Here is a 26,381-nt window from a genome sequence, read left to right as displayed (position 1 = left end):
ATATGCATTCTAATGGTTTCAATTCATATACGAGCTTCTGGATCATATTGTTCATAGTCATTATTACTACAATGCACTTCTCTCAAATTCAATGCACATCATTACCTTTAATATTAATATCTCTGAAAAATTCTTCTTTAAAAATAAAAAAAAAAAGAAAGTAAGATAATGTAAGCCACTGCTTGTAATCCACACATTGAAGATTTTTTCTTAAGTGAAAGAGAAAAAGCAAATGAAATGCGGGATACCTCCTCCAACCCTCACCCATGTTATGGACCTTAGTTCGCCATAATGCTACAAAAATCAGTAAAATGGCAATTCTTCCTCCTAAAATATGGGTCAGAATTTTATACTTCAAAGAAAAGAGTAAGAATAAGATAATGAAATATAAGACAATCATGGAGCTCATAACTAATCCAAATAAGCAAACAAAACTAAGTAACAAAACGTATTAGAATCTAAAGATTAGTAAACTACCCCAAGTATGAGAACGTACGGCAAATATCACACCACCACCACTCTCCGTGCAGCGACCTTTTTTTGCCATTTTCAATAAAACTGAAAGCCAAAAACAAATTAATTTGATGATGTAATGGAACTGAACTTATATCATGTCACTGTACTCTTGCAGATTACTTGGGGCATAGTCTGATGGGACAGACAGAGAACGCAATGCACCGAGCAGCCTTTGCCAACGTAAAGCGTTCATTTTCTGTTAATGGTCTCTCTATCACCTTTATAATATTTGCATCCTAAAACATTAAGTCAAACAACAATCAGAGAGCACCAAAATGCTTTAAAACAAAATAATCTTTTGGGTAATTGAAGTAACCTATCTGCATCATTTTAAAAGTGTCCTTTATCCTGTTGAAGTTTCATTTTTGCAATCAAACTCTAGGTTTATATGTTTTATCCATAGCTTAGTTATTTATCCTTTGAAATGTAATCTTAGTTTGTTTGTGTTTAAGCAAGGTACATTTTCCCTATTTTGGGTGTAATAACTATCATACACAGGAACTTAAGCTTTTTATGTTACTTCATGGAAGAATCGTTAGACTATTGCATTCTTTTTCCCTTCTTTTCTTTGTCGAAACCAACAAATAATACCAGAGCTTCTATTGCTCTTAGAGGGGGCTGAGAAAGAGAACTAGGAGGAGATGGCTAAGAAGTTCAAAGCTCTCTCCTTCATTTACTCGGCTACTTCTGATACAATCTTTATAAGGGTTGGTGTCAGATAGGATCAAGGAGGAACTTCAAGGGAGTGAAAAACAAAGCAAAGGTAAGTGTTCGATCTAACAAGAGAGTTTGATTTTCTTATGATGAGTAACTTGGAAAATGTGGCGTTCATTGGTACAGTAACACAAGGTGGTGAAACAAGTAAGGATGCTAGGAGAGGAAATAAATGAAAAGAAGATAGAAGAAAAAGTTTGTGTTAGTCTTCCAGAAAGGTTTGAAGCAAAAATCTTTACTCTGAAGGACTCAAAAGACTTCTTACAACTATCCTTGGCAAAGTTGGTGGAACAATCTCTAAAGTAATTAAACCAAAAAGGACCGACAAACTAAATAAACTACTGAATGTGCTTTTGTAATGAAAAGACTTGAGGAAGCAATGCAGGACATGTTACAAAAGTGATCCAAGAGAGCACTAGCTGATCAAAATGCTCAAGTTGTAGCGAATGAGAAATTGCATGAGGGGAGCCTCTTTGTAACCAAATATTACTGAATCAGCTGAAGCATCTAGGCAAAAATCTGCACAGATGGTGGCGGCTAAGGTTGTGCATCTAGACAAACTGTGTATTGAGACCGACCAAAGCTAGGCTGTGTGCATCTGCACGTCTAAGGGTGACTGCAGCTGGCTGAGGTTGAGGAGCTGGATCCGGTCTTGGTAGAGATGACTGACTATGATGTCGGCTTGTGGTAGAGATGGTCAGTCTGGGGTAGCTGGCAACTGGACTATGATGGCCAACTGTGAAGGCTAACCTCTTAAACTTTATCTTATTTTGGCAATAAAAGTCGAATAAGGCTTGTAAAGTATTTTATTGAATATTAAAACCTTATATACAGATGTTTTCTAGGATGGTAAATGAAATATATTGTTAATTACAATTAATTACATATAGTGTAATTTACTTTTATACCATTTAATCTAATTTACCATTTCTTTAACAGGAAGAAATACAAACCATCATATTCAATTATGGCATAAAAAACGCAAATGCAAGGTTTGGAAAGTTTCGTGGAAATGCAAGGATACATCACCAAAAACCTGTTAGTTATATGTGTTTTTGCTCCAAAAGGCATTATATGGATTGAATCAGGTTACAAGAGCTTAGATGTGAGAACTGATGACCATTTGCTGCAATTGGGTTTTAGTAGAAGCTCTAGTGAGGATACTCTATGTGCAGCCAGAGGACAGTGATGTTTTACTTGCTTACTCTATGTGGATGATCTTCATGTAACTGAAAGCAAGAAGAATATGGCAAAGAAGTTCAAGACTGAAATCAAATGTTTTTTTTCTGACATAGGTGTTGAAATTAAGTGTATTTGAAATGACAAACTTGAGGAAAATGTCCTATTTCTTTGGGATGGAGGTGCATCACTCTAATAAATAAATTTTTTTATCAACCAAGAGAAGTATGCTGAAGATGTAGTAAAAAACTTACAAAAGCGAAATTGCAACTATACACCCCTTGCTCCAAACGCGAAGATAAGCAAAGAAGATGACAGGAAGAAAATTGAAGCTGGAGTACATATTAGTCTGGTAGGCTTTATTGTCAGCCACAAGATCTAAAACTATGTATGTTATAAGCTTGCTTTCCAGATTCATGCAGGCTGCCAGCAAATTGAACTTCAAAGCAGGCAAGAGACCATTGAGGTACATAAAAGGAAAAAGTGATTTGGCATCCGGTTCATAAGGTGATATGCTAAGAAGTTGTTTGGTTTTACAGTAATTGGACTGGATCAGTGAATGACATGAAGATCTGGATATACTTTTCACATTGTCTCAAGTGTGTTAAGCTAAAATTCAAGGAAGCTGAAAACTGTTTTTCAATCAACAAAAGCATATCACAGTTTTGTTGCGTTTGTCATGAAGCAGACTATTCTGCTTAGGAAAAACTGCTTGCTAATTTGAATCAAGAGCAAACAATGGAAACAACCATTTTCTAACAATCAAATCTGCAGGTATAATTGCCAAGAATCTAGTTTTTCATGACAAGACAAGAAACATTAAGATAAATTATCATTTTGTGAGAGAAGCTGGGAAGGAAGAAGAGGTCAATGAACATTCTGAAGAACAAATGGTAGACATCTTCCAAGTCACTGCCAGAAAACGAGATCTGAAAGACCAAGAAGCATGCTTGGCATTTCCAGAAAAAATGACAAAGAGGAGATTTGAAGTTGGACAGTTTTCTGTCAAACTCAATATTGTGCATTTTATCCATAGCTTGGTTAGTCATTTGTTAACTACTTGTCAAATGCTTGCATGGTGTGAGCCATATTAGGCAAGGTCAGTGGAATATTAGTTGTTTATGCCTTTAAGCTATGTATATTTGTCCTCTTTTTAGCTTAATGGCTGTCATGCACAGACACTAAAGGTTTCTATGTACTTAAAACCACATTTAAATGGAAAATCAGTAGACTTTTGCATCCATTTTTTCTTTGCTTCTTTGCCTGCAAATAAAAATATATCTTTCTCCTCTTTTACCTATTTAAGGTTTCGGGCAGGTTTCTGGACAAACACACTAACCTTCTTTTGTTGTTGAATAGAAGGCCTCACACTGGCTGTATCACCAACAACAATTACATTATTTACGTTCCCCCTTTCATCTCTTTCTGTCGGTGAAGATGTTGAATGTCGCCATTGCCCATTAATGATATACTTATAGGAGTACCTAAAAGCAGGGACATAGGTTTTAGAAATTAAATCACACAAGACAAAATCTTCCAGAAGTCAAACTTGCAGGGTCAGAATTTCCAAATACTGCACATAACAAGAGTATATGACAGTAGCCAAACATCTATCAAAATTGAACTAGCCCAACAACAGCTCACATGTTCAACAATGCAGCAGATGAAGAATCTTAAAATAATTGAAAAAGTGAAGAATTCATGACTTACTTCCCTTGTGGTAATCTAACCTCAGTTTCATATCTTGGTCCAAGCTTGTGAGTTGCCTTAATTGGTTCTTTCCAATTTCCAGTAAAATCTCCAACCAAGCATACATCCTCCCCCTGTTATAAAAATATGTTTTAAAAAAAAGAACGGTCCCTAAATAAGTGTTAGAAATTAATTGTTATTAATAGTTAAAGTTAGAACAGACTCGTTAAAGCCTACATGTTTTGAAAACCTTATGGAAGTAGCCTAGAGCAATAGTGCACCATCTGAAGACATTGCTACCCATTCTTTAAAGTGATAAGAGATCAGTTGCAACACTAAGATCAAGTTACAAAAATAAAATCAATGACTACCTCATGCCCATTCCATATAAAGGTCACAGCATGAGTTGCTGGTCCGTCATGTTTGCCATTTTCTACCATAGCTATAAGATCCCAGGTTGCCCAAGCAATTGCTGCTCTGTATCAAGATAAATATTGGACTTTTCAGCCAACTCGTGTAAATTAATAAATGTACAAAATTATACTTCAATGCATGAAAATAAAAACTTTCATCACTTTCTCTATTTTTCTTTCCTCTTTTCTACTAAATGTTTTCCGGTTGTGAATAACATTATTGTACAGAATTTGACTCAAAAATAGTTTCAAATGCATATTCAACTTCATTTCAGTGTTTGACAGTGATCTGACCATTAAAAGTAATCTTTCCTGACAACTAAATAACCTACTCAACTATCAAATGGAATACTACTGGAGGCTTCATGAATCATCAGACAATTAGTTCTCAGCTGAGCTACTAATTGGAATTTGACTGGACAGAAACTCATTAAAATGGTCTTTCCTTTTTCAAATTACATAGCCAGATTTCTTTCAAAAGGGATCTAGTTATCTAGAAGACAATTGGGCAACCACAATTATTGGGCCACCAACATATGGTCACATTGAAGAAACCAACATGACTCATGAGCCATTTCTGCTTCATTTTTGAAGAAGTGTCTTGGTTTAGCTGAGGCAAACAATATCGCCAAAATGTTAAGTACGCATAAGTAAGAATGCAGAGAAAATAATATACAAATAATAATCTTCTTGCTAATATTAAAAGAATAATAGATATGCATAAGCGTTTTAGAGTGAAAAACCTGTCAGGTTTGCAAGAATGCAATCCAACTACAAAATTATAAGCTGCGTGAAGGGAAGTATCAGTCATCCAGTGTAGATATGCAATCACACAAGCAGGAGATCGATCAAAACTGGTAGTACAGGTAATGAAAACACGATGGTTCCTTTTAAGCAAGCGCAACAAGAGCCCCACAGAGAATGGCAATTTCTTCCTCATATCAAACGAATCTGCATTCCTGCAAAAAGAACAGAGGCAACTTTTGTGTCATTTTGAGCTGCCATGCTTTAATTGATGATAAAAAATCAGTGTATTACATTTAAATTCCTAATATCTACCCACAAGAAATTATTATTAAGCAGGCAGCACATTTATGTCAGTATCAAGATCTCATTCACACAACTTTTTGTTTTTGGAATAACTCATCCAACACGACTAATCATAGCATTGAGGGAAGAAATACCTCACAGGGAAGAAATACCTCACACAGCATGCATAGACAAATCTGAACAGAATCTTAGCATGAGGAATTATGTCATAAAGACACTGCATAATACTGTTCGCTGACCTATTACAATAGTTTTTTTCCTTTGAGAAAGTACCTTATAGGATAGTTAACCATTAAGATATTGAACTTTTGGCATGATTTGGTGATCATTTTGTAATTGATTCTCCAATTTTCTGCTTCAGTTGCACCTTGAAAATTGATTACAGCACTGATTCCCTGATGCAGAAATTGCCTAACCATCAAAGTGAGTAATGGAATTGGAGACAACAAGAGAATATATATACATACAAGCAGATTCTTAGCCAACATATTATGTCAACACTTTCTATCCTGCTTATATGTAGAAATCAGGATATCTAGATAAGAATCACTTCAGCAAGGCATTCACCACAAAAAATGAGAGGTTAGAGTTATCCACTGATGTGAATGCAACTCTGGAGCCTACAATATTCAAGATATTTTGAGCTTGAAGCATTCTGATTCCAGCAAATTCTTATAAGTGAACCAACATCATGTTCTTGGTTATCTTTAGCTCTCTGGAGTTTTATCAGATGTTCATGTAAACCACTAGCCTTGAAAGATCAACAACAAACAATCAACTTCTTGTTCTTGCATTTTGTTTCAATAAGATTACATTTTTCTGTTTTTTTTTTTTTTTTTTGAGATAAGACAAGATTACATTTTTCTATATTTGACGATTTATTAACACTTTTAATATTTTTCATTTGATTGATCAAGGCTAACAGGAAACTTGATATATTTCACTTTACTACCCAAAAAAAAACAGTTTAAGCAACCTCAAAACAGGAATAAACAAAATGGGGAAAAGGGAGTTCAATATTATGTGGTCTTTTATTGCCAATAGAAGCTTACTGTAATAAACAATTAAAAGAAGAACAGAACATTGTGGTTAATCACATATCTCTCAAAGCAGAGTTGCACAGGTACTCACAGCATCTGATAGAGTTTCTACATCAGCTTCTGTCTGTATGCATGACCCCACATATATTTGCTCTGTAATCTGGGAACACAAAATGAGTTTTGCTAAGAAAGAGGGAAAGAGAGAACGGAACGAGAATGCAATAAAAGCATCTTCCTCCTTTCTCTCTCCACCCCACTCCCCGACATCCTACCCCATGAAAAGAAAAAGGAAAGATAAGTAAATTAATAAAATGGTTGAACATCACACCTTACTGTAGTGCATTCCAAGAGAATGATTATAGTATAGTTCGCCTTTTGAGCGTTCAAGAGCTCTTATGTATTCCTCCAGAGGAAAGTTCCCATGACTCCATTCCCCACTGCCTGGCTCTTCTTCTGAAAAAATAGAAACAACTTGGGTAACAGATGGTGCTAGAACATTCTTCTGTGCCAACGGTTGAACGTGTACATTTTGATTATTTAGAAGCTTCCATCCATGCGGTAATTGGAACCTTGAGGAGAACATTACAAAACCAGAATTTCTACTGCCTTCTGGAAACTTTTCTAAATTTGATGCCAAGACAGATTTGTTCCAAGTGGCAATAGCTGAACGACCTCTATTATACAAATTATCAAGATCACTCGAAAGATGCAGTAGTTGAATTGGAAAGGGATAAAAAGGCCTTTCAAGAACAAGGCTATATGAACCTGTCTTCTCTGTCAGCATCTTCCTGGAGAAACCAAAAACTGAAAAAAATAAAAAATAAAAATTGATGAACAAAACAGACTTCAAATAGATGAGAGCTTTTCTTTTTCTTTTTTTTTTGTGGATTTTAACACATTTGAATGGGAGCAGTTAGAATATACATAACAGAGACCCAGAAAGCACAAAGTGATATTTCACTCTCTGTTCGGGTAAAAATTTATAATCAGCTACATGGAATGGCAGGAGAGAGTCTCAGATCATAAATATATTTCACATTCCAAAAATTTATTATTATATCAAGCCAAATGTCTCAATTTGAAGCAATAACAATTTTACTACAGTAAACTATTATCAAAATACTATCAACATCCACGACAATACTAATGCAGTATAAATTGCCGCAATATAGATGACTCTCTCATTAACAATTTGAATACTGCGATGCACTGCAGAAGTTTTACAGGAACAGAAGGAGCCACTAAGGTACAAAGAATCAAGAATATCAATTGTCTATAAGAGAAAAAGACGAAAAAAGCACACCATGGGGAGATGACATCTTAGTGGGGAAAGAGGATTCACCATGTAATAATAGCTAATTATCAAACACTCTACCATTCTCAATCGATCAGAGTTCATACATTACTAAATAAACCAAAATTCAAAGCTCTTGCCATATAGTTTTACTGATAAACTGCAGTCAGATAATTCTGATACAGAAACGAATATCTAAATCACTGGCACAAGATGAATCCATGGAAACAAATGCTTGAAAAACTATATGGCCATGATGTACGAAATCTAACAAAGCAAGACCATAATATAGTTGACAGTAGCTAAAAGATAGAAAGAGATAATTGTTCACTCTGCAAACAAAAAATTATAATCTAGCTACATGGAACAACAGGAGCAAGTCTCAGTTCTTAGTCATAGTCAACATTCCCTAGCTATGATCTAGCAAGCCAACTATTATTTGTCTCAATTTGAAGCAATAAGTTATTTTCTATAGCAAACTATTATCGAGATCCACCATCTCGGTGGCAACAATGAAAATGATGTGTATATTGTTGTAACATAAATGGCTACCTCATTAACAATGTAATCGCCGATGCTACACAGAAGTTTTGCGACTTTTGGATCAAAAGGAGCCAGTAAGGTATAATGTACTAGAGTATTAGTTACTCTATCTGAGCAAGAAACACGCAACAAGGAGGTGACATCCTAGTGTCAAGTACCAAGTGGATATCGTCATAAAAGAATAGCTAATTATCAAACACTCACTTTACTGTTATCTATCAATCAGAGTTCACATTTCTAAGTGAACCGGAACTAAAAGCCGTTGGTACTATGTATTGCTTCAACTCATTTTACTGGAAGACTTCAGTCAAATAACTCTTAAACTGAAATCAATACATACATCACACGATGAATCCACCGCAACAGATGTTCCAAAACGAAACAGCCATGATATAAGAAAATATAAACATTTAAGTAGAAAATTTAAGCTAACAAGGATAAATCCCTTACTGCATATCACCAAGGTCCTTGATCTCAATAAGCCTGCCACCAGATGAATCACTCGCCTTCTTCAGTGTGTCCCCGACCATAATTATCCTCGATCTCTCCGCATTACTCTACACAACAAAATATCAATTGTACCATATAAAGACGATACGATTGCTTCGTTAACTTCCAAAACAACTTTTTCTTTCTATTTTTTCATTTTCATTTTTCTTTCTAAATACAAAGATACAAAAAAATTATTAGTATAAAAAAAAAACCAAAGAAACGGGATAATAAGCAATGAAGAGCTCCATACCCCTTTTTTGAGAGAATGGACAGAGATTTTGCCATCTACGGATAATGCGAAACGAATACCGAGAGGTTTATCGAGAGTGACCATGTACTCGTTGAGATTCATCTTGAACGAAGAAGAAGAATCGCTCGACACGGCGTAAACCCTAAGTAGTACTCCTCCTCCACAGAAACGAACCTTCTGCTTAGGCCGGAGAGTAGAGATAACTCCTCCGTTGGAGAGACTGGAGCATCTACTCCAAAACGAAGACGAAGCAGCGCCAAAAACGAGGGGTGTTGATGAGATATCAGACGCTCTGCAACCTGAGAGTTGCAGAGAAGACATTTTCGTTTAACCAAGTAATTTCTCAGCTTAGTATTTTGAGAGAGAGCAAGTCAGGAGGAGCAGAGCTCATTAGCTTCCAGTAACGTGGAGATTAGAGATTTATCCTCACATATATGAAAAAATCTACTGTGTACAGTTAGCTGGTGGCTCTTGAAATGGGATTGAAAGGACAAAAAGCTAGAGAGGCGGAGGGAGGGGTGAGAGTCCCGTGGTTCACGTGGCTTCATGTGGGACCCGCTTGTATGAAGCCGTTAGCAACTTTTTTGCTTTAACAGTGACACGTTGGAAATTTTGATCCAGGTTTGCCGGGGCCCGTTTCTGTTCAAGTCCACACAGCGTTTCCTGTCTGTGATGTGGCATGATATCATTGGTTGAAAGCTATACAAGTGATAAACGGTGAAGTAGGGGAATTTTTCCCACGAGATTTTAGTTAAACAATGACAATTTCCTGCGCCGACGGAAAATGCATGCGATTCCGGAGTCGACAATATAATATTGTGATTCGTGAAAGGTCCGGAAATATACTGGGGATTTGAATAAGACGAATAAGATTATGACACGTGGAAAAGTACGTCAGCTAGCTCATGCTCTTGTAAATTAAGCCCATAAAATATGGAAGTAATAGAAGGGCCTGCACATGGACTATGCTGTGTGTCACGAAGAGAATTGTCACATTTATTTGTCCGACATATTTAACTGAATTTTTATTTTTCCCTACAAAATTCAAATTTAGTTAAGTACTAAAAATTAAAAATGTTTTTAACGTAAAAATAACTTTATTTTATTTGTTATTAACAGAAAATTAAAAACTGGCAACAGAAACTTCAATATATAACCTGGTAAATAATATTTTTAACATGAATATATTTATTACATTTTTATTTTATTGATTGTAGTCGTTGTATGGTTTTCAAAACTACCAATTTTTCAGACCACTGAATAAGTGATTTTGTGTGGTTTGGATTATTTTTATTCTATTTATACCCTTACATTTTTTTGTTATTTATATTTATACTCTCATCTTATTTAATTATATTTAATTATATGTATACATATACATATAATATATTTAATTTTATATGTACATGTATATAATATATTTAATATTATATATATGTATATTTTAATTATATATACATATATATATTTAATATATATACACATATATCTGTATATTTAATTATATATATATATATACATATATTTATTTAATTATATATATTCTATGTTTTTTATTTTTTTATTTATTATTACATATAATAAGTCATTGGTGAAATAGGTAATTTGATCAAATATACAACTACATCATCCTATCAATCCAAATAAAAACAATTATCATTACCATATATTAATACATAATCTTTCCAAACATAGTATAATTTTACCATTACCATACTTTGTCATTACCTTACAATACATTAACGAACTATCTTAAAAGTCATTCAAACACACCTTTAGGGGTTGAGCTTAAGGCCACTTTTTTTTCCAAACTGGTAGCGTTTTAAGGAAAGTAATTAAAACCATGCCCAAAATGCTACCATTTTGGGATAGGCATTTTAAGGACTCTCCCTTTCTCTTCTAGACATAATGAATGAGATAACAAACTTTAGGTTCTCCTCCTTTTTCTTTTTTTGAGAAACTGAGGGCAAGTAGTAGTAGGCAAGGCCAGGGCATGATGAAACTCCCTCCAGCTCTTGTGAAGCTTTCAGATTCAAGAAAACTCTCTCCAGTTCTTATAAAAATTATATTATAAAAACATATGGCGGCTCTGACTACTGAAAGATTAAATAACTTTAAAAATGCTAAATATGAAATCATGATGTTTCACAAGGATGAAGATTACACCGAAGAGTTGCAAAACATGTGGGAAAGCTTTAGAAGAGATGAAAAAAACTTTATTTATGAATGAACTTAGGTCATTATCATTATCGTTATATGTTAAATTGTAGTGGAAAGTGACTAAAACCATTGTTAAATTTTGGGTGCCTTTTCCTATTTTGTATTTGGAATAATTGACGTCATACTTCGATTGAAAAATACTATAATATACTTCTGAATCCCATAAGTTGACAAGAAAAATTTTATGTGCCAAATTATGGTGCTAATATACGAGAAGTCTTGGACAAAATAGTAAAATAATTTGGGAAAGACCAAAAATTGGACATTAAATACAAGTAGGAGCATTAAGTGGGAGTACTAAAAGAATACCAAAGAATATCTTATGCATCAGAATAATAAAAAATAAAAAACAGCAGTCGTACTTGGGATATTTGGACTATTAATGTTTTCGTAGAGTAAAGGATTTATAGACGAATGGATAATAAGAACGATGAAGCCTTACAAACAAAAAATATTATAGTTTGGACTTACACTTTGATCTTCTATTTATGACTACACAAAAACTTAAAACCTTCTAAATACTTTCAGATGATCAAGGACGTGAGGATAACAAGTTCCGTAGATATACATACCAATTGTCCAATAATTTTAAAGCCTTAATCCTACAAATTTAGAAAGCGAAGCAGCTAAAAGAGAAAATAATAGCTAGATGTCACATAGCTCTGGAGAAACAAGAAAAGGAATTGAGCAATGCTAGAATTTATATTAATAGTATGAAAAATCAATGCAAAAAGACTATCGTTGCAATAAAACAAAAATAGATACTAAGACATCAATCAAAAGAGATAGAAGTAGATAACAGGAAGTTGCAAAAAGAAATATTACAATATTCAAAAAATAGAAGATGGCTCATTTAGAAGAGGAAAATATAGAAGTAAACATGACGATTTCCAAGTTACTAGTAGAAAACCTTCTAGTAAAGTCGCTCTTCAAGAAAAATATTAAAGATGAAACTTAGTCAAAAGGAATAAAGAGTGAAGGACATTTTCAAAAAAAAAAAATTCAAATACTTTATAATCCTTCGACATTAATGAAATATTATTTTCTTTAGCAAAGTCACCATGGACCAATGAACATGTAATCATTAAAATAAAAGATCATTTTTTCCCTTAATCCACCACAGTTAAATTTTCTACTAATGCAAATTTTTTTTCATCTTTTTTCCCTCTCTTTCAAAAAAGAAACAAGATAGATTGTTGGGGAGGAAGGTCACTTTCATTTGAGTTCCATACCTAACTTGTTTCAGAGCATGTAAAATAGAGACTAATGAAGGTAGCAATGAGAGGGGTGAGTCGGTTGATCAAAGGTTGCTTGTAACTAACTAGAGGATTAATTGTATTAAAAGTATATTATGGCTTACGTTGACGGACTCTCTACTCCAGCACCAAATTTAGTATAAGTTCTAGTAGTCTTGCCAATAGTGCCACCTGTGCAAGTAATATCTGAGCAAGGACCCTTATAATCAAGTTATTAAAGTTGCAATCCAACCTATTGTTCAACTAACTAGACCCCAGTTGTTATCAGTACTCCTGAGTATATCACTGATGGGGTTAAAAATATTGAAGAAAAAACACTAAAAGTAATGAAATGAATTTAGTACTTGGAAAAGAAGATCAGACTCCTACAAGAAACAAAAATAGGATGATTGAAAAAAATTTCACCTTAGGCAGTAAGGATAAACATTCTAAAAAAGTTCAAGATGCATGAATTCCTCAAATATGATGAGACAAGTTGTTCAATGGCTCATTTCAAGAATTATACAATCAAGATAAATCGTACATATATTTGACTTGAAACTAATGATTCACTGCTTCCAAGAAAGTCTAACTAAGATTACAAAAAGGTTGTTATATACCTTAGACACAACCTAAACAAAGGTTTAGGAGGATCTAATGATTTTTTTCTTTTGAAAGTAATATCGATACCATATAGAATTTTCTCTTACAAAAGAAATAATTACAAAATATTGAAAAGAAGAGTTCAAAAAACTTTTAGGAATATACAACCCGATGGAGGAATCTAGTGTCATAAATAGAGCCCCTTCAATTGAAAAGAAAATAAATAAGGCTCCCATAAGAACTTTAAATGGAGTTTATGCAAATAAATTGTTGGAGCACCTCAACTTTAGCTTCACATATACTATCCACATTAGAGATGAAGACATTATAGATGGAGGAAGATTAACTTATAACAACGTTCTTTACAATTTACTCAACAAACTAGCTTAAAGAAAATTAATTACATTACGAGAAAGGGAAGTTTATGGTTGTTCATCGTTAATTGTATATCAAATAATGGAAAACTAAAGATCCCAAATCATTTTCATGTCATCGATACTTGAAATAACTTATTCAAAAAATTTAGGTTCATCTCCTTCTCATACATGCCTAAGTCGAAGAATTGTCATATTACTTGATGACTCTATCCAATCATTCAAAATAGAGACACAAAAAGATTCATCCTATTACGTGGAAGTTAAGAAGGAAGTCAATATGAAGCATTAGTACTACGATATCAAATAATACACTTAGAATAGATAATACATTTCTAATATCTCAAAAAATTTCAAAAATACTATTATAAGGCTCTCAATAGGTTACTATTTATATGGAAAAATCTTTTCTACACGCATGCAAACGTGGCGTTGTTATAGTATATAGACAATAAAGAAGCTAAAAAAATCATTAAAGAAGTTTACAAAGAATTTTGCGGGACCCATGACTTTGTCGTGGTATGTTGATGATAAAGAAGCCAAACAAATCATTAAAGAAGTTCACGAAAGAGTTTGTGGGATCCATACCCAAGGGCATATGCTTGTGAAAATGAGTTTTAAGACAAGAAAGAGTTTGTGGGATACTGTGCCACGATTGAGGTAAAAATTGCAATACTCCCTTGATCACTTAAAACGAATTTTCTATATCCATCTAGATGGTATATTTTGAATGAAAATAGAGAATAACATGGTTTTAAATGAACTTAGGCATGTGTGTGTGTGTGTGTGTGTTCATGAGTTTTGGGTTAATTAAAAAAGAGTATGTTGTTATCTCTGTTTATTTACTGTAAGTTATATATATATACTGTTTATTTATTTGCTTATAAAAATTATTATTATTAAAGGATTAAAATAGAAATGGAATGCATGAAATGTAAAAAGAAAATGGTAGAGGGATTGTGATGACACGGTGAGGGACAAGTACATTATAGAAATAACATGAGAAAGAGAAAATCAGGGGAAGGGGGGGAATAGTAGAGTTAGATTGAATTACATCTAGGATAGTTTAGGGGTTGTGTATAAAAAGAAAATGAGTCAAATATCTAATAAAACTTAACTCACCAAGTTGTTTAGTGTAAATTTGGTTCACTGTTTTTCTTGGAGGGATATTGAGGTTAATAGAGAACCACTAGGCTTTGAGTGCTAGTTACTGGGTTTTAGTTATGGGACCGAGTTTAGTAGTCGATAACTCTAAATTGATTGTTATCTATTATTCTAGGGCTTAAGGACATGGATGATGGCAACTGGAGTGAAAAGTTTTTGATGGTGTAGGGGGAGAACAAAGTGATTGCATCCTTTTACAGGTAATATATTGTTATCGTTATTGATTTTGTACCCACACTTAGCTAGTTGGTGTCCTGGTACCCTCATTGAAAATAGTATAAGCAGCTACGCGCGTAGGATTGTAAATAGTAGAACTTAATTTAAGATTAAGAACCTGTATTAAAACTGTGTCAAAAGAAAAGTAAAATTCAGTGAGTTAGAGTCAATCTCGTGTGTGTGTGTTAATGGATCACATGTGATTGATTGAGTTTAGAATTTGTTACAGTATATTGCAATGTTGAAAAATAGGTAATGGTATTGAGAATCGTATGGCATCGAAGGATTGAATTTGTTAGAATTAGTTTTCTTAATGGATTGAATTACAATACAACTGTTTCTCATTGAATGCATTAAAAAAGAATTTTAAAATGTTAATTGTGGCATGCTAATATTGCTCTCTTACTAAGTCGACTAGAACTCATCCCAATCTAGACTTTCTTTTCAGGTTAGAGAACCTGAATAGATAAGGTGTGAGGAGTGTTCCTTAGCCTTTGGTAGAACTGAGGTGATAAAAGATAATGTAAATTTTGTTTTAAATTTTTGTAGTTTCTAATTATCTCGTGTAAAATGATTTTGATTATGATTTCATTTTAAGAGATGCTGTCCACTGTATTTGTTTAAATTTTTATATGAATGATTAGTGCCTTACCCTTTAGTATTAGGGTCGGATCGTCACACCTATTTTAATTTTTCTAATAAAAAAATAGAAACATAAAGCATCAAATTCAATTTTTTCTTATATAAAAACATCGTTTAAACACTTCATAGTTTACCAATAATCCACACAGACTTAAGTTCATATAAAAGCCTATTAATAATAAAGTGATCACTTAATTAAATGGGTACATTGAATATTTTAAAATTTTAGTTAATCTCTTTTCATTAAATATAAGATTATTCTAATCCATGTTGTAAGTTTAACAAGTTTTTTTAGTGAAAACAACACTTTAATTTTAATTTAATTTTGTATCTAATTTAAATTTGACGTTTTTATAATTTTTCTTCTAACAAATGAAAAAATAAATTGATTATAAAAGAACTGAAATATAAATGAAATTAATTTAAATATAAATCAAATACATAAATTACAACTTAAAGGTTTAAAAAAAATAAATGAAAATAGACTACATGTAAACCAAATATTAGTAATATAATATTTCTTTTATAGAAAAAAGGGTTAAATTTGATTTTTTTTAATTCCATTGTGATTATTATAATTACAGAAATTTAATATTTACAAAATTTTTATTTTGTTTGAATATGTTATTGTTGGATAAGATGAAAACTTAATCAATAGGGTTCTACAAAGACACTAATAAATTAAGTATTAACTTTTATTAAATGAAATATTATAAATAAATCATCATATATTTATTATATATTTATAAAGTAATCAATTTTATATTTTTTATAAAGTTTAAATTTATAATTTTTAAATAGAATATAAAAATTTTAATTATTAAATCACGATACTAATTTACATATAATATAATATAAGAGAGATAAAAGAATATAGAATGTAAATAAACCTGTATTGGCAATATTAATTATAAATACTAATATTATTAATTGTTAAATTATAAATTTGTATAGTATAATAAGTAAGAAGTCGGTGGATGCATACAACTAATAATATTATACACTCAAAGTTGTTGTAACATTTAACTCGAAGTGAAGTGGTATTTTTACAATCACGTTTAGAGCATTAATTGCGTATGCTTTGTTAGGAGAATTAATTAATGATGAGAACATGGGTACCCTCTTTATATTTAAATTAAAACTTGCAAAATTTTAAATTAAATAATAATAATTCAGTTCCGGTCTATAAATTTTGCAAAATTTTCCCCCAATTCTCAAACCAAAACTATCATGATTAAACGTTAATTAGTTACACTTGATTTTTGATTAATTGCTTAAACGTAAACATAATCAACTAATTATTTACAAATTATTAAACAAAAAAGCAGTAAGAACAAAATTGTAAGATTTTTTATCAGAGCTTAAAACCCTGCTAAAATGGAGGAAAAGTCCTGCCTAGGCCATTAACACTAGCGAAAAATCCAACCAAATCTTGCCTGTACGGAAGATAAGATCTCCTCTTGCCTCCTCCTTTCATCGCCTTGTTCCTCACGTAGAACGCCTCATGCGCCGATACTAATTTCTCTTTCTCTTTCTCTTTCTCTTTCTCTTTCTCTTTCCCTCGACCTTCCGTATCTCCTGATTTCTCTTTGTTATCTTCTCGCTTCTTTGCCTTAATCGAGTTTGGAGTCAGGAGCATCAACGACTCTTTGCCGTCACTATGGCTCCGTTTCAGGAAATCACGAAGTCGCCATCGTCTCGAGGACGACCCCGTGGACTTGCTCTTCTTGCACGCGCCAGGCGGTGGAGACACCGATTTCGGCGGGGTCCAAACACAGTAGCTACCAGGCGGTACTCCTTCCAGCTCGTCCGCTTCCGATGAAGACGACGACGACGGAGCCTCTTTATCCTCCAAGAATAGGTTCCGCAACGGAGTTCCGATGACTGCCAAGTCATTATCCTCGTGATCTCGATGATCACGAACTTCTTCTCCGTTGAATAACAATTGGCGATCGAAGAGAGGGAAAACCTGTCGGATCTGGCCGTCGAGGAAGAAGCCGACGTTACTGGACGAGGCATCGGGATCCATGGACAGAGTGACAAATTCGAAATCGTCATCTTCGTTTTCGTGTGGTGGAAGATCATTGGAGACGGCGAGTGGTTCACGGGCGACTCTAGCGGCGGTATCAGCGAGGTTATCGGATGAATAACTGTTGAAACTGAGACAAAAGGAGGCCGTGGAACCGTTATCCTCTTGCATCTGAAAGAATATAAAAGGTGGAGTAGTGGAGTTTTTGAGGTATGGCAGTGTGAGTTGTATTAATGGCGTTTATATATATATATACACACACACACACATGTATATATAGGGAAACTGAATGGTTGAATTTGTATAGATTGTATTTCCTATAGTGCTTAGATGCGTCTCTTATTGGCAGATTCCACGCGCTTCGTTCAGGCGCGTAAGTCTTTTATGCTAAATCTTTATTTCCTTATTATTGTTTTTTTCTTCTTCTAGGAAATGGCCGACTCACATAGAGCAGAGGAATTATTATCTGCAATTTAATATTAAAATATAAAATAATAAAAAAATTAATTCATTAATTGTTTATTTCTCTACCAATCTATTCTTCTCATGTTTACTGTCTTTACTTGTTTCTAAAGCTACTAACTTCTTACAATGATTATTGATTCTATTTTATTTTATATTTACAAAAACAATATAATTTATATGAAATACTTACTATTTGAAGGACTTGCTATTGTTTTAACCTCTATTAGATCAATTTAATGTGAAATAATAATTTTATTCTTAATCTTGTTTTAAGCAATTTCTTTTGTGTTTCTAACTTTTTATGCTCAATATCAAATGTGATCAAGTTTCAACACTTAAACTTTGAAGTTCATAGGTATTACCAACAATATGTGTATGATAACATTTTCATTATTAGTTATCACGCAATATAATCCTTCCATCAATCTATTTCCTAAATAAAATTCAACCGTATTTTATATGTCAAGCATCATACATATATATTACGGCAAAAGTAATATGTTGGCATCTGTTAAAGGGGAAGTAAATCAATATATTAAACAATACAAAAAATATGAGATTAAAGAAAAAGTAAATCTATATTTTAAAGAGAAAAGACATCATGGTATTAAAAATAAAAAATAAAAAATAAATTAAAATATTAAAAATGAAGAAAATCAAATTAAAGAGTAAAACAATATCATTTATAGTTAATCATAATTAATTATTTATTTCTTTTTCTGTGCTATAAAACCTGTGTATATAGAGATATAATATTCAATGGAATACACACCTATCAAAATACTTCCTAATATGGTACAAGAGCTATAGATTAAGAAATTTTTAAACTCTTTTATAACCTTATTCAACCTTCATTGCTAAAATAAAAACCCTAAAAGGGACCAACTTCCATAGCTAGCCACCAACCTTTTGTCACTAACCTTTTGTCACCATACACCACCAGTTGGCCCTAAAATCAGCTGTTGCTCCCTACAGCCGCTAGTCTTCAACAGCTGTCCATAAGCACGCACCGCTATGCACAACTCTCTTTATCACCCTTTTTCACAATCAAACACAAACAACTTTACACAATCACGTGACTCTGAGTAAAATTCTTCTGATAATTTTTTTTGTTTTAATAATTAATTACTATCCAATTTTTAGAGGATATCAGAGAGTACATATCAAGTTATAGGAGCAAATTCCAACATGACAATTTTAGATTATGGTGAATTTAGAATGGAGATTGAAAGGTTAATGGTTCAACTTGAATATGTGGAGAAGCAAACATCTATTGATTTATTGGCACACTCAAGTATGACTTCTAATTTATAAGAACTAAATACTTTAGATAAATCTTTTGAAAATTCTTGGATTATAGTCTCAGGAGTTACAGATCATATAGTCAATACTTTTAAACATTTTCGTATATATATTCCATATCCGATTAAGAAAAATATGATCATTACAGATAGTTCCCTCAATACTATTACATGTAAGGATTACTCTTGTCTTGAAAAATGTATTACATGTCCCTAAATTGTATGCTAATATTGTGTTAATAATTTTTCATAAGACTTGAAATGAAAAGTTATATTTAACTCTTTTCATTATAATTTTCACAATTGAAATTTGGGAAAGAAAATTGGACATGCTGAAGGTAGAAATGGATTCCACTACTTGGATGCACTTAAGAGATCATTCACTGCTATTACTATTGACCTCACAAACAATATTTGAGTTCATGATAAAAGACTTGAGCACTTTAAAGATAATGTTTCTATCATTATTTAAAAATTCAAAATATAAAAGTTTACTCTACGATGTATATGAGTTTGTAAAACATAAGTGGGTGACATTTTCTATTAGTAAAAAATGAACACTAGTTCTATTTTCACTAATACATAGAGATATTTGAAGACTATATCATTTACATAATATTTTTGGGACTTGATGGTTTGTCTCATTTATTGATAATTACACTAGAATGCATATACGTAATATTTTTGGGACTTGATGGTTTATCTCGTTTATTGACAATTATACTAGAGCCCTAGTTATTTTTACTTAAAGCCAAATATGATATTAGTTATATCATACCTCATATTTGTAATATGATAAAAACTCAATTTGGAATATCCATAAAATAATTATGTACTGATAATGTTAAATATTTTTTTAATCATACATTTTCATCATTCTTCCACCAAGAAGGAATTTTTCATGAATCATTATGTGTCCACACTCTACAACATAACGAAGTAATAGGATGTAAGAATAGTCACCTTTTAACCGCCACAAAAGTTTTTCTTTTTCAAAATAATGTTCCAAAAGAATATTGGGGCAAAGCTATCCTTATTACCACTTACATTATTAATTATCTGCCCGCAAGTTTTCTTAACTTTAAAAGTACTCTTGAAATATTTCAACAGTTTTATTCAAAAGTAAATGTCACAAATCATCTGTTTCATCGAATATTTGGACTTGTCATTGTCATATTTATTTCCATAAAGTTTGTAGGGTACTTATCGACTTAAAAATAGTACAAATGTTTTCATCCGCTTACCTTAAAATTTTATGTGTATGCGGATGTTACATTTGTTAAAAAGAAATCTTATTTTACCCACCCTTATTTTTAGGGTGAGTCTATATTGGAAGATAAAAATACAAAATTCATTATATATTTTAACCTACCACCATTGCCAAACACGTCAAAACCTTTATTGCATGAAAATGTTTAGAATCCATCAAAAGACTCACCGCTACAAAAGACCTTCAAAATCCATCATCTCAGGAGATCACACTAGATTTTAGATTTTCTCAAGTGTATACAAGGAGAGAGATGTCAAATATTAAACCAAAACAGCTCCAAAAATCTGACTTGATCTTAGAACTGAGGTTAGTCCCGAAAAAGTTATATAATCCTTTGATAATGACATATTTATTGTGTAATACCTAGGTCTAAAATTTAGTTTGGGATCAATTTTAACATTAAAAAATATATAAAAAATTTATTTTAATTTTTGTTGAATTTATAGAAAAAAATAGGTTATGGGTGAAATAAAAAATAATTTTAGGAAACAAGGATGAAATTTTAGGTTCGATGGGTGTTTTTGAAAGAAAAATTAGAAATAGAGGGTCAGAGTGCAAATAAAAAAAATCATATCATGTAGGACTACCCCGTTAGCAACCCCGGCGAACCGGAGCACATCGCGTGGTGAGGCACGCTGACGTCAGTGCCACACAGATGCCACGGGTGCAATCTGCGTGCCCCGTGATCGGACGGCCTAGGATCGATCTCGCGCGTGTGGATAACCCGGATTGGTTCTCCCTTTAAGTGCGATCGAACGATCAATATCAAATTGCGATAGACGGTCCATATTTATTTCCTCTTTAGGCGCAATCATACGGACGAGATCGATCACGATTGATGGTCCATATCAAAGCGGGATGGATATAAATATCTCGCATCACACGGGAACACAAAAAGGCAAAAAAGCTTTATATATATCCATCGACTTTGCATAAAGACTTCTTGGTGCCAAAGCACACACACACACACACAAAGACATCAAATTTCCAATTTGCAAGAATATATATCAAGGCACGGGAGATTTGAAAGGTGAAATCATTCTTCTTTTCTTATAATTTACGTGTAAAATATGGATCTCTTTTTTTAATTACAATAAATAATTGGCAAAATTAACGTTCAATTTCGTCCTCTTTGAATAATAAATATATTTGCTTAATTATGTCTGATCTTGCTATACTTAGCTTTGTCCTTCCGATCATTTTCAAAATGTCACATTAATCCTTCAACTCTTATCAGCTAAATCTCATAAATTTGCTGCTGTGTTCTGAGATAAGCACACCAAATTTTTAAGAAATTACATTTCTTGTTCATATATAGATGCCCTATTGAGTTATATATATATATATATATATAATGTGGCAATGGACTAGTAATAGTAGAAGACCCTTTAATAATACTTTAAATAAAATAGTGATAAATTAATATTGCTAATTTCCTTCCAATTTTTATTGGCATTTCTCGACCTATACATAATACTTCATGCATCAATTTGGTATGGCTTTGTTCCAAAAAGAACAAAAAAAAATATTTTTCTAAATTATCTTAAAATTTTATTTCTAACACTCACGAGAAGATTATTCACTTAAAGTGAAACTATTAAGATCATTTTTCTCTTCCCCACATAAGTTAGCTTAACTCGACTTTTTCTCAAAGCTCAATTGCAGAAAATGGTCATCTATTCTTCCATAATAGGCTCTTGAAATTTGTTTTTCATTCATATAAAGCTTTTTATGGTAAACGTATAAAGTTTCCTACTTAATCTACACTAAATCTTTGCAAGAATAACTTATAAATACTCAAAACAAAACGAAAATTTTACCAGGTATTAAGATTTAACGAAGATTGAAGGGGATAAACCCTAAACGCCTTCTTATTTTAAAAATGAAAGAATGAGTGTGTATATATATGTATTTATGTAGGTTAAGTAAGGCATACCAACACCACACATGAATGGAGTTAATTCCTTTTAATATCTTAACATTGAATGATACCATTTAATGTCAACATTGTACATACTTACAACATATACATATACATGCAACCAGTTTAGCCTATGCCCGTTCCTAGTTCTCCATGTATTTGTTCCTTTTACACCCCTCGTAAGATGGAGAGTATATATTCTTCACTCCCATGTTGGACAATTGCAACAATCCTATAGAAATACATTTGTTCATCGCATCATCTATCTGTTCTAAACTTTTAATATGGCTTGTTGTCAGTATCCCTTCTCGTATCCTAGATTAAGTGATAATCCAGGTCGATATCCCCCGTCGGAGAAGAAAAACTAGACGCTAGAGAGGAAGGTCGACCGCCACTGCACCAAAGCCACCGCCGACCACCAAAAAAGGTAAAACAATTCTTACCCGCTCAAAATTTAATTTTGAACACCCCCATGACTAAATCGGAGCAAAAATAATGGTGGGTGAGACGGAAACTGCAGGTAAAGCCCGATGGAGCCGCTGCAACCAAAGTCCCAAAACCCCTCCGATAAGCCCCTTCCTGATTTCCGTTTCATGTGATTTTTTGATCATTGTGTTCACCATCCTTTTCTGTGTTGTCAATTGCAGAAAGAACCTCAGCTACAAAGGAGAACCGATGGAGCCACCCTACTTGGAGTTCCCCCTCGCCGGTAGGTTCGACTTTTTTGTGATTTTTCAGCAAATCGAAGTCCCTAATATGTTTTTCTGCAGGGATACGGCCAACATCGCCCAAAAGCCGGCAAAAATTGGCTAGACTGAGGCGAACCGCCGCCGTGGGTAGCGGAGCTGGCATCGGAGCACGACGGCACCACCATGCTAGAACCCCAAAATTTGTCAGAATGAGTTTTGGACACTAATTTTGGATTTGTAGGGTGTTTTTAGGTACGTGACAAGTGTTTTAGATTCTACAGAAAAAATTCAGGAAATCCGGTACCCGTTAGGAAGCATAGTAGACAGTGCAATGTCCTAAAACACTAATCTGGGTAATGATCTCTCACCCAATTCTCTGTTACGGTAAATTGAGACTTAATAATCGATAATTGTGTGTTTTTATGAAAAATTTGAGAACCCTGAAAATAATTATAGGTTACTAGTGGAGCCGAAACCAGTTAGTCACGATTGTTTCATTTTTCTATTTATTTTTATGTACTGCCTATATTTGTTTACTATTATACTGTGCATAATTGAATTGATGGTTTTTAGAGTCTTCTTGGTTATTTGGTTCCTCCTGCATTCTTTTCGGTATTCCAGTTATTGGTTATTTGGCTATACTAAACTATATTGTTTGTTTAAGTGATATGTGAATATAAAATGAGTTATTGGTATTGCGTGGTTGATTGTATGTTGAGGAAAATCTGTATGTGAAAGACTTGCAGGGTACTCGAACAAGGGCGAACGGGCCTAGTACATAGGGAACTCTACCATGAATGTTACCTCAGTCGGATAGGACTGGGAAGTTCCTTACCAGTTAAGGTTTAGGAGATATAGTTCACCCTTATATCGGACAGTGTATCAAGTGGTGGAATATTTAGCACCCATTACCGGATGGGGTACGGGGACGCTCGATTAATTATTTAATTAGATATTAGATTCACGAGTATGGAGACATCTCTATGGACCCCAGGTGTACCAGTAAACGGATAAAAATAGAAAGTGATCGTCTCTTGTTATCTTATATGTGAAAATAAAAAGTGTATGAATATGAATCTTCATAGATTACTTTTAGAAAAAAAAACTTATTACATAAATACGAAGTAAATGAATTTCTTTATATTAAATGAATTTACATTAAATTAAGAGTTTCATTAGTTATTTTTCTTATTTTTACCAATATTCAGTTTTCCTATATATGATTAGTGTGATATTATTACTGGGCTAGTGTAGCTCACCATTTCATTAACTATTTCAGATCAAAAGGACCAAGATCTAGATCCCGATCAGCAAGAAGGTTGTAAGTAGTTCACCACCCGGACTCCCTTCAACTACTAGTGAATGTGGTATTAGGATATTTATTTATTCGTTTTGTTTTAATTACCATTTGTCTTTTAGAGGGAATATTCTCATAGCTCTATTAGGTATTTTAAATTATTATTTAAGGAATGTAAACTCTAACTCTATCTTCACTTCCACATTTAATTTATGACTTTATTTTCATTCCAGTTCTGGGTCTTTACAGTTGGTATCAGAGTCAGGTTTCTCTGAACCATTGCTTACACAAAAACTTAAAAACACCAAATACGAACTATCGCTCAACCTTTCATTGTGAAAAATAAGTACAAGGGCATGAGGAGATGAGTGCCCCTACTGAACAGGACAGCTCGAGACGGATCGCTTCGAGAGAATGTCAATCGACTCTTCGAGATGTTAGTGAAACTCATCTTTGCCTAGCGGGCCATAAAAGAGAGGAGGGAACTGTCTGACCCTCCACCACTGCCACAGTATGAGTCACCCTTGCAGAGGGATGATCCGGAGCCACCCTAGTGCAACTCTGCTCCTCCATCGTATCATCCGACGCTACCGTAATATAATTTAGAGCCTTCATCATATCATCTAGCACCGCCACAGGACCATTCAGTCCCTCCCTAGCAACATCCGGTACCTCTTCAACGGGATTCAGTTTCACCCATGATGGACCAGATAGTGATTGACACGAGGGATCTTAATGTATTTCTGGGAATGAACTGGTTAGCGGGTATCATACCGCTGTATGAATGAACTGGTTAGCGGGTATCACGCCACTGTAGATTGTTTTTACAAGAAACTTTTATTTAAGCCTCATAACGAAGAGTCATTTACAAGTTAATAAAAGTTTTGAATATTTTTTTCTCATATCAATTTCCTTATTACAGAGCGCCTTAACTCAGTTGTTTTTCTTACATAAGCAAACATAAGAAAGAAGTTTGCATTCAAGAGATTCTAGTAGTTTGAGACTTATCAGACGTGTTTCCTGATGAACTCCCCGGACTGCTAGGGGACAGAAAAGTTAAATTCACCAAAGATCTTTAGTCAAGCACCCAACCTATCTCGGTTGCCCCTTACCGCATGAGTCATGTTGAGATGAAAGAACTGAGAAAATAAATCAATAAATTAAAGAATAGTGGGTTCATCCGACATAGTGTGTCTCCTTGGGGTGCTGGAGTCACATTTGTAAGGAATCGGGATGGGATGTTAAGGTTATATATTGATTACAGGGGATTGAATAGGGTTAAGAAGAAGTACCCCCTCCTCAGTATCGATGACCTTTTTGACCAGTCGTAGGGTGCCCAAGTCTTCTCTAAAATAGACTTGCATTCAGGTTAACATCAGATAAAGATCAAAGCAGAGGACATTTCTAAGACAGTTTTCTGAATTAGATACGGACACTATGAGTTCGTGGTCATGCCATTTGGACTAACCAACGTACCATCCATCTTTATGGAGTTGATGAACAAGGTTTTCAAAAAATTTCTGGATTAGTTCCTCATTATATTTATCGATGATATCCTGATCTATTTAAAAAGTAGAGAGGAACACATTCACCATCTGACTTAGGTTATGCAGATTCTCATAGAAAAGAAGTATGCAAAGTTGAGTAAGTGTGAGTTTTGGTTCAAACAGACTACCTTCCTAGGGCACATCATATCAAGGGATAGAGTATCAGTGAACTCTGAAAAAGTTGAGGTAGAGTTTGGTTGGGAGAAATTAACCTCGGTCAAGGAGATT

The 26,381-nt window shown here is 33.4% G+C and overlaps 2 protein-coding genes across 4 annotated transcripts; both read right to left on the bottom strand.

Moving 5' to 3' along the window:
• Window positions 1-92: 92 nt before the first annotated feature.
• LOC110806475 (phosphoglucan phosphatase LSF1, chloroplastic) lies at window positions 93-9,660 on the bottom strand. Of its 3 annotated transcripts, XR_015819215.1 has the most exons (11): window positions 9,181-9,658; window positions 8,889-8,995; window positions 6,930-7,389; window positions 6,693-6,761; window positions 5,835-5,956; window positions 5,255-5,470; window positions 4,470-4,575; window positions 4,120-4,232; window positions 3,749-3,893; window positions 478-752; window positions 93-327 (listed from the first exon to the last, which is right to left on the bottom strand). XR_015819215.1 is itself a non-coding variant. In XM_088220240.1 (10 exons), the coding sequence occupies exons 1-10, from the start codon at window positions 9,499-9,501 to the stop codon at window positions 633-635; spliced, it is 1,779 nt and encodes a 592-aa protein (XP_088076366.1). In that variant the 5' UTR covers window positions 9,502-9,658; the 3' UTR covers window positions 93-632. The 3 variants fall into 3 exon arrangements, 2 of the variants coding, with proteins under 2 accessions (XP_088076366.1, XP_021887042.2); XM_088220240.1 differs by having other exon boundaries at window positions 93-752; XM_022031350.2 differs by lacking the exons at window positions 93-327; window positions 478-752 and having other exon boundaries at window positions 3,823-3,893; window positions 4,140-4,232; window positions 9,181-9,660.
• A 7,185-nt stretch (window positions 9,661-16,845) lies between these two features.
• On the bottom strand, window positions 16,846-17,950 carry LOC148269227 (uncharacterized). Its single transcript, XM_088220235.1, has one exon. The coding sequence runs from the start codon at window positions 17,832-17,834 to the stop codon at window positions 17,007-17,009; it is 828 nt and encodes a 275-aa protein (XP_088076361.1). The 5' UTR covers window positions 17,835-17,950; the 3' UTR covers window positions 16,846-17,006.
• Between the last annotated feature and the right edge of the window lie 8,431 nt (window positions 17,951-26,381).

The sequence above is a fragment of the Carica papaya genome, chromosome 1 (assembly GCF_054855325.1).
Source record: "Carica papaya isolate Zhongbai chromosome 1, ASM5485532v1, whole genome shotgun sequence".
Lineage (NCBI taxonomy): Eukaryota > Viridiplantae > Streptophyta > Magnoliopsida > Brassicales > Caricaceae > Carica > Carica papaya.
The sequence above is the reverse complement of the archived record's forward strand: the minus strand, read 5'-3'. Positions and strand labels throughout refer to the sequence as shown.